The sequence below is a fragment of the Oncorhynchus keta genome, chromosome 19, assembly GCF_023373465.1.
Source record: "Oncorhynchus keta strain PuntledgeMale-10-30-2019 chromosome 19, Oket_V2, whole genome shotgun sequence".
NCBI classification, from domain to species: domain Eukaryota; kingdom Metazoa; phylum Chordata; class Actinopteri; order Salmoniformes; family Salmonidae; genus Oncorhynchus; species Oncorhynchus keta.
The window spans coordinates 38,905,078-38,920,645 of record NC_068439.1 but is presented as its reverse complement, the minus strand read 5'-3'; the positions used below and the strand labels follow the sequence as shown (position 1 = coordinate 38,920,645).

Below are 15,568 nucleotides of genomic sequence, written 5' to 3'. Positions count from 1 at the left end.
TCAATCTTGTCATTCATGAGTTCCAGTTCGTTCTTCTTTTGTTTGTTCTTTTCCATGAAACCCACCATTTCTTCTCTTTGTTTTTGAGTTTGGATAGCCAGTTCTTCAACCTTCCCCCTCTCCCGTCTTGTCTCGTCCATGACCTGATTTACGTCTTCAGACCGTCTTTCTAACTCAGCTTTGATCTGATCCAGCTTTTCCTTCTCCACACGAATGTCTTGTTTGTTTTGTTCTATTTCCTCCAATTGTCCCTGTGTTTCAGACTTCATCAGATCAAACTCATCTCTTTCTTTCATGGTCAATCCCTTCTTTCTCTCAAAGGCTTCTTTTTCCTTCTGTATCTCCTCCTTTACATCTTCAAGTTGTTGTCTTTCCCTCGTGAGCTTTTCCTTCCAGTCTATTTCCATAGGCTCGGTCTGTGCTTCTGCTTCAGCCTTCAAGCTCGTCAAGTCTTCCCTTTGCCTTTTCATCAGTTCAAGACTGATATCCAATTCCTCTTCCTCCTTACTTATCTTACATCGCCTCTCTTCCAACTGATCTTTCTCTTTCAGTGTTTCATCCTTCCTGTCTTTCACTTCCTTCTTCTCTCTATCTAGTTCTTCACGCATTTTTTCCAACTCAAGCAATTTTGCATTCAGCTGGTCCTTTTCACTGTCAATTTCATCTCTAAGTCTTTTGATTTCACAACTTTCCTGCTTTAAGATGTCCATCTTCCTTCCTATTTCTTCCCGCATTCCATCCTCCTCCTCTTTGAGCCGAGCCATCTTGTTATCCATGTTGTCTTTTTCTCTCACCATTTCTGCCTCTTTCACTCTCAGTTCACCCATTGAGCTTTCTATCATTTCCTTGTCATTGTCCACCTCTAGCAACTGTTTTTTCATGTCCGTCGTCATTTGTTCCAAATGTTCTTTCTCTTTCCTTTGGTCTTCCATGTGAGATTCTGTCTCCTCTCTCTGTTGCTGTATCTCACTCCTCATTTGTTCCAGCTCCTCTCTCTCCTTTGTTAGCACATCCCGCCTTTCTTCAATGTCTTGTTTCTCTCTTTCAATCTTGTCATTCATGAGTTCCAGTTCGTTCTTCTTTTGTTTGTTCTTTTCCATAAAACCCACCATTTCTTCTCTTTGTTTTTGAGTTTGGATAGCCAGTTCTTCAACCTTCCCCCTCTCCCGTCTTGTCTCGTCCATGACCTGATTTACGTCTTCAGACCGTGTTTCTAACTCAGCTTTGATCTGATCCAGCTTTTCCTTCTCCACACGAATGTCTTGTTTGTTTTGTTCTATTTCCTCCAATTGTCCCTGGGTTTCAGATTTCATCAGATCAAACTCATCTCTTTCTTTCATGGTCAATCCCTTCTTTCTCTCAAAGGCTTCTTTTTCCTTCTGTATCTCCTCCTTTACATCTTCAAGTTGTTGTCTTTCCCTCGTGAGCTTTTCCTTCCAGTCTATTTCCATAGGCTCGGTCTGTGCTTCTGCTTCAGCCTTCAAGCTTGTCAAGTCTTCCCTTTGCCTTTTCATCAGTTCAAGACTGATATCCAATTCCTCTTTCTCCTTACTTATCTTACATCGCCTCTCTTCCAACTGATCTTTCTCTTTCAGTGTTTCATCCTTCCTGTCTTTCACTTCCTTCTTCTCTCTATCTAGGTCTTCACGCATTTTTTCCAACTCAAGCAATTTTGCATTCAGCTGGTCCTTTTCACTGTCAATTTCATCTCTCAGTCTTTTGATTTCACAACTTTCCTCCTTTAAGATGTCCATCTTCCTTCCTATTTCTTCCCGCATTCTATCCTCTTCCTCTTTGAGCCTAGCCATCCTGTTATCCATGTTGTCTTTTTCTCTCACCATTTCTGCCTCTTTAACTCTCAGGTCACCCATTGAGCTTTCTATCATTTCCTTGTCATTGTCCACCTCTAGCAACTGTTTTTTCATGTCCGCCGTCATTTGTTCCAAATGTTCTTTCTCTTTCCTTTGGTCTTCCATGTGAGATTCTGTCTCCTCTCTCTGTTGCTGTATCTCACTCCTCATTTGTTCCAGCTCCTCTCTCTCCTTTGTTAGCACATCCCGACTTTCTTCGATCTCTTGTTTCTCTCTTTCAATCTTGTCATTCATGAGTTCCAGTTCGTTCTGCTTTTGTTTGTTCTTTTCCATAAAACCCACCATTTCTTCTCTTTGTTGTTGAGTTTCGATAGCCAGTTCTTCAACCTTCCCCCTCTCCCGTCTTGTCTCCTCCATTAGCTGATTCGTGTCTTCAGAACGTCTCTGCATTTCAAAACTTTTCTGCTCTGTGTTCTTTCTCATCCTGTTCATCTCATTCGTTATACTCTCTTCTTCCTTTCTCAGTTCGATAATTATGTTTTCTACTTTTCTCATCTCACACTTTCTCTGCTCTATCTCATCCATATTCTGCTCTATCATTTTCTTTTGTCTGTCCATCTCACATCTCTCTTTTTCCATCTCTGTCTTTGTCTGATTAATTAGAAATGTTTCTTTAATTTGCTCTTGCGTGATATTTTCAATCTCTTCTCTCTGATTGTTTACCTCTGTTCTGAGTTTATTCAGATCTTCTCTCTCCTTTGATAGAATGTCTTGTTTGCTGTCTATCTCCTCTTTCTGTCTTTTTATTTCAGCGCTCATCAATTCTTCTTCGATTTTACTCCTCTTTGTCTCTTCCACAAAACAATCAATTTGGTTCTTTTGTTGTTGTATTTGGACAGGGATTTGTGATGCACTGACTTTCTCCCTCTTTGTGTCTTCTATGATCATATCTAGGTCGTTGGACTTTCTCTGTAACTCCAGTTTCATTTGTTCAAGCTTTTCTCTCTCAACTTGCACCTTAAGCTTCTCTTGTTCCATCTCCCCCTTTTCTTTCTGCGTTTCAGATCTCATCAGCTCCAAGTCCTTTTTCTCTTTTTCCGAAACGTCCCTGTTTCTTATCGTATCCTCTTTCTCTTTTTGCATCTTACTTTTCAGATATTCAAGTTCCTTTCTTTCCCTGTTCAGGTGTTCACCCTGTTCGTCTTTGTCTTCTTTCCATCCCTCTATTTGAGCTTTTACGTTCAGCAGATCTTCATTCTCCTTCTTTGTCAGTTCCAGGATGGCTTCCATCTCCTCCTTACGTTTCTCTATGTAAGCTTGCTCTACTGCTAGTTTATTTCTTTCTGCCACAGTAGCCTTTTTGATGTTTCCCATTTCAATTTTCTCTTTGCTAAATTTAACTTGCGTTTGTTTAAATTTATCTTTCGCTTTTTTTAAATCCCGCATCTTTTGTGTTTTATATTGCATTTCCCTTACGATGACCTGTCTTTTTCTTTGCATCTCTGCATCCATTTGCTCGAGATTTTCTTTTTTCTTTTCTATGTCCTCAATCATTTGTCTGCCCTCCTCTCGTTGTTTTGTGATCATGTTCTCCATCTCCGCCTTTTCCTTCTCAAACTCGGCTTTTGACTTTTCCAGGTCATACTTCTCTCTCATAATCATTTTCTCTCTGCGTTCCAGGTCTCTTCTTTCTTTTTCAATGGCGGTTCTTAGCTCTTGTGACTCAAATGGTATCTCAGTTGTCGTATCTCCAAGGTAGGTTTTCTCTGTTTCATCCTGTGGCCTCTGGACCGGGGTCTTCATCATTGGCATTTCTTTTTTCCTTCCGTTTTTTCCCTCTTTCTGTCTGTCAAGCTCAGCTTTCATAGACTCCATCATATCCTTTCCAAAGCAGAAAATTGATTTGAGCATTGAAACTTGCCTTTTGGGCACTTTACATAGAAACTACATTATGTCTAAATGAATCAATTTCACAGTTTGACATTCACCCTGTGGATAACGGTAATGAGGATGGAGAGCTCCATATACATAGTTACTTAAAGTTCTTCTCTGATTCATTTTGAAATATACACCGGACAAAAATATAAAAGCAACATGCAACAATTTCAGTTCAGTTCATATTAGGAAATTAGTCCATTTAAATCAATTCATTAGGTCCTAATCTATGGATTTCACATGACTGGGAATACAGATTTGCATCTGTTGGTCAAAGATACCTTAAAAAAAGTAGGGGTGTGGATCAGAAAACCAGGCAGTATCTGGTGTGACCACGATTTGGCTCATGCAGCACGACACATCTCCTACACATAGACTTGATCAGGCTGTTGATTGTGGCCTGTGGAATGTTGTCCCGCTCCTATTTAATGGCTGTGCAAAGTTTCTGGATATTAGCATAAACTGGAAAACGCTGTCGTACACGTCGATCCAGAGCATCCCAAACATGTTTCAATGGGTGACATATTTTGTGAGTATGCAGGCCATGGAAGAAATGGGACATTTTCAACTTCCAGGATTTGTTTTTACAGATCCTTGCAACATGGGGCCGTGCATTATCATGCTGAAACATGAGGTGATGGTGGCGGATGAATGGCATGACAATGGGCCTCAGGATTTTGGCACGGTATCTCTGTGCATTCAAATTGCCATCGATAAAATGCAATTGTGTTTGCCTGCCCATACCATAATCCCATCGCCACCATGGACCACTTTGTTCACAACATTGACCTCAGCAAACCGCTCACCCACACAACGCCATCTGCCATCTGCCCGGTACAGTTGAAACCGGGATTATCCGTAAAGAGCACACTTCTCCAGCGTGTCCATCAACGGTGAGCCTTTGCACACTGAAGTTGGTTATGACGCCAAATTGCAGTCAAGTCAAGACCCTGGAGAGGATGACGAGCACGCAGATTAGCTTCCCTGATGCGGTTTCTGACAATTTGGGCAGAAATTCTTCGGTTGTGCAAACCCACAATTTCATCAGCTGTCCGGGTGGCTGTCCGACCAACACGCAGGTGAATAGTCGGATTACACGTGGTGGCGTGGTTACATGTGGTCTGCGGTTGTGAGGCCGGTTGGATGTACTGCCAAATTCTCTAAAATGACGTTGGATGCAGCTTATGAGATATTAACATTAAATTATCTGGCAACAACTCTGATGGACACTCGTGCAGTCAACATGCCAATTGCATGCTCCCTCAAATCTTGAGACATCTGTGGCATTGTCTTGTGTGACAAAACTGCACATTTTAGAGTGGCCTTTTATTGTCCTCGGCACAAGGTGCACCTATGCAATGATCGTGCTGTTTAATCAACTTATTGGATTAACTTGGCAAAAGATAAATGCTCACAAATAGGGAAACGACATTTGAGAGAAATATGTTTTTTGTCCAACACTTCACATGTTGCGTTCATATTTTTTTCCCAGTATATTTTATTGATGGCATTCTAAAAAAATGGCAAGTTTCTGTTTACTTCAATTCCTGTTCTGATTTATTTTGAGGTTGGACTTGTGTAATTAGCAGGCCTGCATTTTTTGTGCATAAATCAGAGATTTTTGTGTGTGAATCAGAGACTTTTCCACAACAAATTTGACAACCAATCTTTGGGATGTTGGCCCTATAAATCTTGTAAAAAATATGGAACACAATAATTCGGTACATACCTTCTCTTTCCTTGCATTGTCCTCTTTAATCTTCCTTTTCTCCATTTGTATCTCCTCCCTTGCCAGGTCTATCTCTGCAACCGCTCTCTGTATTTCATCTTTCATCTGTTCCATCTTTTCACTCTCAGTCTTTCCATCTTCCATCTTCTGTTTCAACTCTTCCCATTGTCTCTGTATCTTTGACTTCACCAGTTCTAACTCATCCCTCTCTCGCATGATCTTCTCCATCCTTTGCTCCAGCTCTTTTTTTCTTTTTTGTGCCTCCGTCTTCATCAGTCTGATTTTGTCCTTTTCCCCTTTTAACTCCCCCTTGCTCAGTTCCATTTCTTCTTTCACCCTTCTTAACACCTCTCTGGTTTGTTCCACCTCTAGAATCAACCTCTGGATTACAGCATTCACTCTGTCTTTGTCACCCATCTCCATATTGCTTTCTTCCATCCTGTTTTCCATTGCCACTTTTGTTTGTCGTACCATTTCTCTGGTTCGCTCTACCTCTTGGATTAATCTCTGTATCTCAGCGTTCATCTGTTCCTTCTCATCAATATCTCTAAAGCCCTCTTCCAGACGAATCTCCAGTTCCTCTTTTGCTCTTTCTATTTCAGCCTTCGCCTGTTCAATTGCATCTCTCTCCCTTTTGGTCTCTTCTCTTCTTTGTTCCATCTCTTCTTCCGCTCTCTCTATTTCATCCTTCATCTTTTCCATTTCTTCCTTTTTTCTCTTAGTCTTTCTCATCATCTGTTCAAGGTCCTTTTTCTTCCTTTGCATCTCAGCCTTCACTAGTTCCATCTCTCCAATCTCTCTCTTGGCCTTCTGCGTCATGTTCTCGACCTCTTGTCTCTGCCTCTGAATATCTTCCCTCACACTTTTCAGCTCATCCATTTCCGTCTCTGCTTGTTGCATTTTGTTTTCAATTTCCTCTTTCTGCTTCTGTATCTCAGATTTGATCCTTTCCATCTCCTCTTTCTCACTCTTTGTTTCTGTCATCTTGTTTTCAATGTCCTCTTTCTGTCTTTGTATTTCAGCCTTTGTTTGTTCCAGCTTGTCCATCTCTCTCTTTGTCTTCTCCATCCTTGATTCGATCTCATCTCTCTGTCTCTCGAGGTCAAATTTAATTGTTTCTATCTGGTTAATCTCTGTCTTAATTTCCTCCATTCTCTTATTCAGCTCCACATTTTCTCGATGCAGCTTGGCTCTCTCTTCCTGCTCGTCTCTCTGTACCTCGTCGCAGAGTTTTTCCATCTCTTCTTTTACTCTGCTTAGCTCATCCTTGACCGTTTCATAGGGTTCTTTCTCTCTTATTGTTTCTTCCCTTATTCTCTCCAAAAGTTGTTTTTCTCTCTGAATTTCATCCTTCATCTGTTCCATCACGTCTCTGGCTTGCCTTGTCCTCTCAATGGATCTAGTCATTTCCTCATGCTGGTTCTGTACTTCAACCTTCATCCGTTCCACTTCGCCTCTCTCTAGACTTGTGGCATCCCTGCCTTGTTTTAACTCCCTCTCTATTTTCTTCTTGGTTCTCTCTATCTCCTCTCTGTCTCTCTGCATTTCAGCTCTCAGTTCAAGCTCTTCCTTGACACCTTCCTCCTGCTTTTTCTCAAGCTCCTGCTTTTTATTCAGGGTCTCACACCGAAGCAATTCCAAGTCCTCTCTTTCTCTTGCGGTTTCATGGATTTGTCTTTTCAACATGGCCCTTTCTGACAAAACCTCTGTTTTAATTTGCTCAAGCATCTCCCTCTCTTGCTTTGTTTCATCCATCTTCTTTTGTAAGTCCCCTTTTTCGCTCTGAAACAGTATTTCTTCGGAATCGCCTTCGGCTCTCCGTATCTCGTCTCTTACTTTCTCCAACATTTCTCTTTCTCTTTGGATTTCAGCTCGTTGTTCATATCTCTGTTTCTCAATTTCATCTTTCATCTGTTCCATCTTTTCACTCTCAGTCTTTCCATCTTCCATCTTCTGTTTCAGCTCTTCCCGTTGTCTCTGTATCTTTGACTTCACCAGTTCTAACTCATCCCTCTCTCGCATGATCTTCTCCATCCTTTGCTCCAGCTCTTTTTTTCTTTTTTGCGTCTCCGTCTTCATCAGTCTGATTTTGTCCTTTTCCCCTTTTAACTCCCCCTTGCTCAGTTCCATTTCTTCTTTCACCCTTCTTAACACCTCTCTGGTTTGTTCCACCTCTAGAATCAACCTCTGGATTACAGCATTCACTCTGTCTTTGTCACCCATCTCCATATTGCTTTCTTCCATCCTGTTTTCCATTGCCACTTTTGTTTGTCGTACCATTTCTCTGGTTCGCTCTACCTCTTGGATTAATCTCTGTATCTCAGCGTTCATCTGTTCCTTCTCATCAATATCTCTAAAGCCCTCTTCCAGACGAATCTCCAGTTCCTCTTTTGCTCTTTCTATTTCAGCCTTCGCCTGTTCAATTGCATCTCTCTCCCTTTTGGTCTCTTCTCTTCTTTGTTCCATCTCTTCTTCCGCTCTCTCTATTTCATCCTTCATCTTTTCCATTTCTTCCTTTTTTCTCTTAGTCTTTCTCATCATCTGTTCAAGGTCCTTTTTCTTCCTTTGCATCTCAGCCTTCACTAGTTCCATCTCTCCAATCTCTCTCTTGGCCTTCTGCGTCATGTTCTCGACCTCTTGTCTCTGCCTCTGAATATCTTCCCTCACACTTTTCAGCTCATCCATTTCCGTCTCTGCTTGTTGCATTTTGTTTTCAATTTCCTCTTTCTGCTTCTGTATCTCAGATTTGATCCTTTCCATCTCCTCTTTCTCACTCTTTGTTTCTGTCATCTTGTTTTCAATGTCCTCTTTCTGTCTTTGTATTTCAGCCTTTGTTTGTTCCAGCTTGTCCATCTCTCTCTTTGTCTTCTCCATCCTTGATTCGATCTCATCTCTCTGTCTCTCGAGGTCAAATTTAATTGTTTCTATCTGGTTAATCTCTGTCTTAATTTCCTCCATTCTCTTATTCAGCTCCACATTTTCTCGATGCAGCTTGGCTCTCTCTTCCTGCTCGTCCCTCTGTACCTCGTCCCAGAGTTTTTCCATCTCTTCTTTTACTCTGTTTAGCTCATCCTTGACCGTTTCATAGGGTTCTTTCTCTCTTATTGTTTCTTCCCTTATTCTCTCCAAAAGTTGTTTTTCTCTCTGAATTTCATCCTTCATCTGTTCCATCACGTCTCTAGCTTGCCTTGTCCTCTCAATGGATCTAGTCATTTCCTCATGCTGGTTCTGTACTTCAACCTTCATCCGTTCCACTTCGCCTCTCTCTAGACTTGTGGCATCCCTGCCTTGTTTTAACTCCCTCTCTATTTTCTTCTTGGTTCTCTCTATCTCCTCTCTGTCTCTCTGCATTTCAGCTCTCAGTTCAAGCTCTTCCTTGACAGCTTCCTCCTGCTTTTTCTCAAGCTCCTGCTTTTTATTCAGGGTCTCACACCGAAGCAATTCCAAGTCCTCTCTTTCTCTTGCGGTTTCATGGATTTGTCTTTTCAACATGGCCCTTTCTGACAAAACCTCTGTTTTAATTTGCTCAAGCATCTCCCTCTCTTGCTTTGTTTCATCCATCTTCTTTTGTAAGTCCCCTCTTTTGCTCTGAAGCTGTGTTTCTTCGGAGTCTTCTTCGGCTCTCCGTATCTCGTCTCTTACTTTCTCCAACATTTCTCTTTCTCGTTGGATTTCAGCTCGTTGCTCAAGCTCTTCTTTCACTGCTTCATATCTCTGTTTCTCAATTTCATCTTTTACTCTTCCAGCCTCGTCTCTTCGCTTTTTCAGCTGGGACTCCACTTTTTGTACGACCAGCTTTGCCTGATCCACCTCATATTTTGCTCTGTTTGTCTCCTTCACACGGTTCTCTATTTCTGTCATCTGTCTTTGGAGTTCAGCCTTCATCTCTACGATCTCTTCCTTCTCTTGCTTTGTGACTTGCTTGCTCCTCTCGATCTCTTCCCTTTCTTCCTGAAGGTTACGCTCCATTTCCGTTAAGTCCTCATTCTTTATTTTGGCCTCTTCTGATATTTTCTCTGCAGTGTTCTTCTCGTCTTTCACACGGGCTTTCATTTTTTCTAGGTTCTCTCTTTCTCGTTGCGTTTCCACCTTGTTTCTTTCTATTTCCTCTCGCACTTTCTGTTTTTCCTCCTTCAACCTTTCAAGTGTTTCCGTCTCTTGCTGCGCTCTTGCTCTCTGTTCCACCTCGTCTTTCTCCGTTTCACACCATTTCCTTTCCATTTCCTCTTTCAATTGAATTATCTCACACTTAACCTCTTCATAATGCTCTCGCTCTTTCTCTGTCTTTTCCCTTCTACTCTCCAAATCTTCACGTTGTCTCTGTATCTCTGCTTTCATTTCTTCCATTTTGTCTTTTGCTTGTTTTGTCTCTGTAACTTTTTCTTCTATATCTTCTATCTGTCTCTGTATATTAACTTTCATCTGCTCCATTTGCTCCTTTTCTCTTCTTGTGATCTCCCTGCTTTGCTCATTCTCCTCTTTCATTCTCAGCGTTTCAAAATGAATCCTCTCCAATTCTTGTCTCTCTCTCATTGTCTCTTGCTTTTTCCTCTCCACATTGTCTTTTTCCTTCTGAACTTCAGCTCTCAATTGTTTGATCCCATCTCTCTGTCGCTTTACTTCTTCACTACACTTTTTGGCTTCCTCTCTCTCTCGGTTTCCTCTTGTTTTTTCAACGTCCTTGGCTTTCTGCATTTCAGACTTGAGCATTTCCACTTCTTCTCTCTGTCTCTGTATTTCAGCTCTCTGCTCCAGCTCCTCCTTGACAGTCTCATACCTTCTTTTCTCCATTTCCTCCTTCACTCGCCTGGTGTCATCTTTTTGTTTCTCCAGTGCTTCTTTCGTTCTCTGTATCTCTGCTTTTACGTTTTCCATTCTGTCATTTTCTTGCTTTGTCTCCTCAATGTTTCTCTCAATCGTTTCCACTTGTCTCTGCAGTTCAGCTTCCCTCTGTTCCAGCTTATCATTCTCTCGCTTTGCTTCCTCTCTGTTTTGCTCAATCTCCTCTTTGTCCATTTGAATCGCATACTTGATCTGCTCCAACTCCTTTTGTTTTCGTAATGTTTCTTGTTTGTCCTTCTCAAGTGAATCCTTTTCGAGAAGAATCTCTGCTTTCATTTTGTTGACCAGGTCCTTCTCTTGCTTCGTCTTCTCCCTGTTTTGATCAACCTCCTCTTTAGCTCTCTGCAGCTCAGCTTTTACGTTGGCAAGTTCCTCTTTCTCTTGCCGGATCCTAACTCTCTGCTCAAGCTCTTCTTTCTCCGTTTCATACCACCTTCGATCCATCTCTTCTTTTACTTTGTTTATCTCACATTTAATCTGCTCAAACTGTTCTTTTTGTCTTTTAATGTCATCTCTTTTTGTCTCCAGCTGACCTTGCTCCCTGTGTACATCGGCCTTCATCGCTTCCATTTTCTCTTTTACTTGATTGGTTTCTGCAATTCTTATTTCCATGTCCTCGATCTGTCCCTGAATGTCAGCCTTAATCTGTTCCATTTTCTCCTGCTCTTGTTTTGTTGTTTCCTTGCAGTGCTCCATCTCCTCTTTTGCTCTCAATGTCTCATACTTGATCAATTCCAAACTCTGTCTCTCGTTAATGATCTCATTGTGTCTTCTCTCCAGAATGTCTTTCTCTGTTTGGACATCAGCCCACATTTGTCGTATTCTGTCTTTCTCTATATTTATTTCCTCCATGTTCTGTTTCAGTTTTTCATTCACATTCTGGATCTCCATCCTCATCAGCTCCATCTTTGTGTTTTGTTCTTGTTTCTCAGCCATTAGCCTTTCTATTTCCTCTTGTTGTTGCTTAATCTTTGCTTTCATGTAGTTAGTTTCATTTCTCTCCCTTCTTGACCCCTCCCAAAGTTTTTCAATCTCCTCAATTGCTTGCATTGTTTCTTGTCTTCGTCTCTTAAGAGATTCCTTTTTTGTCTGTATGCCAAGTTTTGGTGTGGTCTTATCCTCTAATGTTGTGGTATCGCCATACCTTTGATCCAATCCTGTCTGTGTCATCTTACTGTTTCGTTGTCTCTGCTCTGTTGTGGGTGAGGAAGAGCAATACAGTGAGCATAGCATTCATAAAAAGGTGAGCACTTTTTCAGATAAAGAACACCTGGCCATACTTTAAAGCAGCCTATCTTAAAGGTGCTACATGCAGAATGTCTCACCCATGTGGAAGCTAGATGAATTGCAACAACAACTACCCCCCCAACACACACACAACACTAAACAATACATTAATTCTACTATAACGGTGGCAAACGGTGCCCACAAACTGTTAGGGCCTTAAGCTGTCCCAACCGCAGAGCCCCAACAGGAGTCCCAATACCATACCACTGCTACACCAGCCAAGCCTTTTCTGGCAGCGAAACAGTTCATTCAGCCTCATTTACTGCCTTAAAAAAACATATCTGATATGGCTGACTTTCTTAAACAAATGTTGTTTCTAATGACAATTGAGATGTACAAACTATGGCATAAGGGGACGACAAGTGGATAAGAGGCAATACACAATATCGATTAAGACATTAATGAGCGAGCGAGGACGGATGTAGTCAATATAAGTATTTGTTCAGCACTTTTGAAATATACAGTGACAGAATTCAGAACATGGGCCGGTCTTATAGTATTCTCCCTGTACACCAAGTCAGAACTGTAGGATAAATAATGGGGGTATAAAAGAAGACAATGAAAGCTCTTAAAATATTCGATGATTACATTTCTCTAAAAGTGGTTCTAGACTACATGTGCACCACCAAGTCAGAACAGTAGGCGAAATTAAGAGGGGAAAATAGGCCAAATTATTAGGGTGAGGCACATGGGCTACTAACAGCTTACTACACAACATACATTTAGTATTACTTTCTTAGCTACAGTATACATACAGTATCTCTCTGGCATATTACATCATTATAGCAGCAGCATACAATACATTTTTGGACTCACTTGAAAAGGAAGGTGGAGCGACGGTCCTTCGTGGACAAATTTTGTCATGAAACTTTGTCATCAAAGTCTGGCATTCTCTGGATTTATGATGCTTTCAAGACACTGGGAACTGGGAAAAAACAAGTATTGGCTCTAGAAAGAGGCCCGAGTTCCCGACTTACAATTCCGAGTTGGAAATGTATTTTCCCAGTCGGATTGCGTTTTTCCCCCGATTTCCCAGTTGTCTTGAACTCACTGAAGTCAGATTTGAGAGCATGGCCAATGTTGAATGTTTATAATTTAAGCTTGGAAAAAAGACTGTTAAGGCTAGTGATTGCATTGCAATGCATGCAGTTAGCCACTGATTCCTTCCAAACTACTCATTGTTGAATTTGCGATTTCCGTCTTGTTGTGTATGTTTATGTCCAATTTCTCTTCATATGACAAGGATTGAAAAGGATTTGCCAGTACATTGTTAGCTTGATTCATGATGATAACAGCTAGCTACGATTTTGAAAGTATGATGTTGAGTCCAATCAAAGCAACTGTAGATATAACGTGATTTGACGTCATTTTATCAGTGGGTAATGACCTTGAGCCTTCTTGGATGGTATGTATTGAACATTGTGTATTGTTTTCTCACATAAACTGAAATGTATGTATGTGAAGAGTGTAGAATTTTAGCAAGCAGGACATTTTTTGCAACCAGGAAACTATTTCTATATTGACCACTTTCCACAGGCTGCCATTGTTCGTTGTGCTCGAGGAGGACATGACCACCACGCCTCTTAGCGATGCCGATGGAAGAGAGGGAAAGTCCAGTTTTCCCATCTTGTCAAATAGAAAGTCTGCATTTTAGAATGTGATTTTGTATTGCCCCCCTCTTTCATGCCCGCTTCTGTTTCGTTCCTCGAAAATGTTTACTATTTTCCGGTTTTAGGTTTTGTTCCCTGAACCGGTTCCAACCCCTGTTTAAATTTGCAAAGATTTCTCTACACCTTATGGCAAAATGGGTAGAATTGCAGGAGATTAGCTGTAAAACAGCAACAACAACAAAAAGATCACTGATCCATGGCAAAATTTGTAGAATTGCATGAAATTTGTATAAACATTTCAGAATTTTCAGAAACGTTCTTTAAAACAGCAATATTTTCTTTACACCTCATGATAAAAAGTTTAGAATTGCAGGAAATTAACTTAAAAACCGCCGTCAACAAAATCTTGCTCGTCTTCATAATTAAAAAAAACAGTGTTGTTTGTTCGATTAATAACAACTTTATGGCGGATACATTTATGGTGAAGAGCATGCCTAGAATGTTCCAACAATTTTATAATAAAGTGGACCGAAGATTAGAAATATGAATTCATCTTACCTAGCTTGTCCATGAGTTCAGGCTCTTTCCGTCTCAATATCAGATGGAATGCAAGTTTGGTTTGTGGTGTCTCTCTCTCTACGGCTTCAAACAGAGCCCTCATCTGGTCTTGTGTGGTCTGGGCTGCACGGACGCTGTGTGCCAGCTCTTCTGGGATAAGATGTTGTGAGATCACAGCGTCTACTATGGGCCCAGATAATCTCACCTGCGCAATGATCTGCTCTCTGAACTCTTCCAAGAAGTCCCCCACTAGGATTAAATAAATTAATTTCAATGAGTTGCTGAATGTATTAATTCATTCATTATCATGTAACTTTATTTGAAGTATAACTGGTTAAGATTTTTGTAAGATTCTATACAATTTTATAAATTTACATGCGACTCCTGATAAGTACAAACTGAATAAATTGTCATTTTTACTTGCTCTAGATGTCATTATTATATGATTCAATGCACACACATGCCAAGGGTGAACTGTCAATCACAAACACATATCGAGAGATGTCACAAAATAGAATTATAGTTTAATTTTGAATCATTTAAAATAATATAATACTATAATTTATCACTCACTAGAAAATGATGGCTGAATTATTTTATATATATATAAAAATAATAAGAAGAACTCAATCCTGAAGAGCAAATGTGTATATACTGCTTTTCAGAACGCAAATTGTACCGTGGTTTCTTGATTTTGCCATGTTTGCCTCTTCCAATGTTCCTTAGAGGGCTGCTGTCCATGAGATCACTGGCCTGGTTGAAATGGATAAGGTGGCTTTATGTTATCAAACTCAGTTTGAACACGCACGCAGGCAGGCTCACGCGCGCGCGTGCATACACCCCAAATATTTATACTCATATAGACATAAGTATGATTCACACAAAAATATCATGACAAGATGAGAAATAGGTTTCAAATTTCACATTTACAAAACATATTGATGTGCCAAAAAATAACACCTTTAGAGACCTTGCGTTTTCGACTGGTTCTTTTTTTCAAAGAACAACTTTCTCACTTCTGTCTTCCCTACTGTATGTCCCTGAATTTTCTCTATAAGGTTATGGTTCAGTTTTTTTTGTAGTACACATTTTTTATAGATTATAATATTTAACATATTGGTGTATTGGTAGATAATCTACAGTATGTCATATCAGAGGAGTTGGGGGAAAAGCAGAAGACACTTTTCCATCTAGAATGTACCAATAAAGTATATAGTATCTTATCTGACTCAATTAAAACAACAACTCACCTTAGTAGTCACCGATTTGTGAGTAGAATTTATTCCGTTTAATTGTCCGATGTGGTGTTGGTGTAGGTTTTGCAGTCATACCAAAGAAAGCAACTAGGCAGAGGTTTCATAAACATTTGATATCTTCTCTTTCCACACCATTCGTGTCCACTTAATTTGAAGGTGGATAAATATAACAGAAAGTGAGCTTCCGTTTGATTGGTTGGAAGGCAACGCAGGGGTGGTAAAATATCTTAATACGCATCTTGCCCTTGGGCTGGCCCTCTCTGATAAGGGTGGGGTCCATTTCTGCCCTTTGATTGGCATGGTGCCAGACAACCCGAAGTCCCCAACCCAGAACTTGCAAAATAATAATGTGAACACAACAGTGACGATTTTAGCATGTAAATCTTGGTGGGACAAACTCATCATTTATTTTTTAGAGGCATGCCAGCAAAGCCCCAACACAACACTAAACATTAAATTAATTGCACGATAACGGTGAACAACGGTGCACAGAAACTGTTAGGGCAATACATAAAGCTGTCTTTCTTTTCAGCACCATGG

General features: G+C 40.6%; 1 protein-coding gene across 34 annotated transcripts in view; it reads right to left on the bottom strand.

The window, feature by feature from the left end:
• Positions 1-15,184, bottom strand: part of LOC118398249 (golgin subfamily B member 1-like) — a 51,045-nt gene extending 35,861 nt beyond the window's left edge. For 22 of the 34 annotated variants that reach the window (XM_052470521.1, XM_052470503.1, XM_052470509.1 and 19 more), the window contains exons 1-6: positions 15,023-15,184; positions 14,452-14,525; positions 13,773-14,021; positions 5,476-11,510; positions 2,199-3,692; positions 144-1,154 (exon numbers count right to left, since the gene is read on the bottom strand). In XM_052470521.1, the coding sequence (XP_052326481.1) occupies positions 144-1,154; positions 2,199-3,692; positions 5,476-11,510; positions 13,773-14,021; positions 14,452-14,473 (8,811 nt within the window). In that variant the 5' untranslated portion in view covers positions 14,474-14,525; positions 15,023-15,184. The remainder of the gene's footprint in view (positions 1-143; positions 1,155-2,198; positions 3,693-5,475; positions 11,511-13,772; positions 14,022-14,451; positions 14,526-15,022) is intronic. The other 12 variants (XM_052470492.1, XM_052470495.1, XM_052470497.1 and 9 more) reach the window with 1 other exon arrangement.
• Positions 15,185-15,568: the final 384 nt, after the last annotated feature.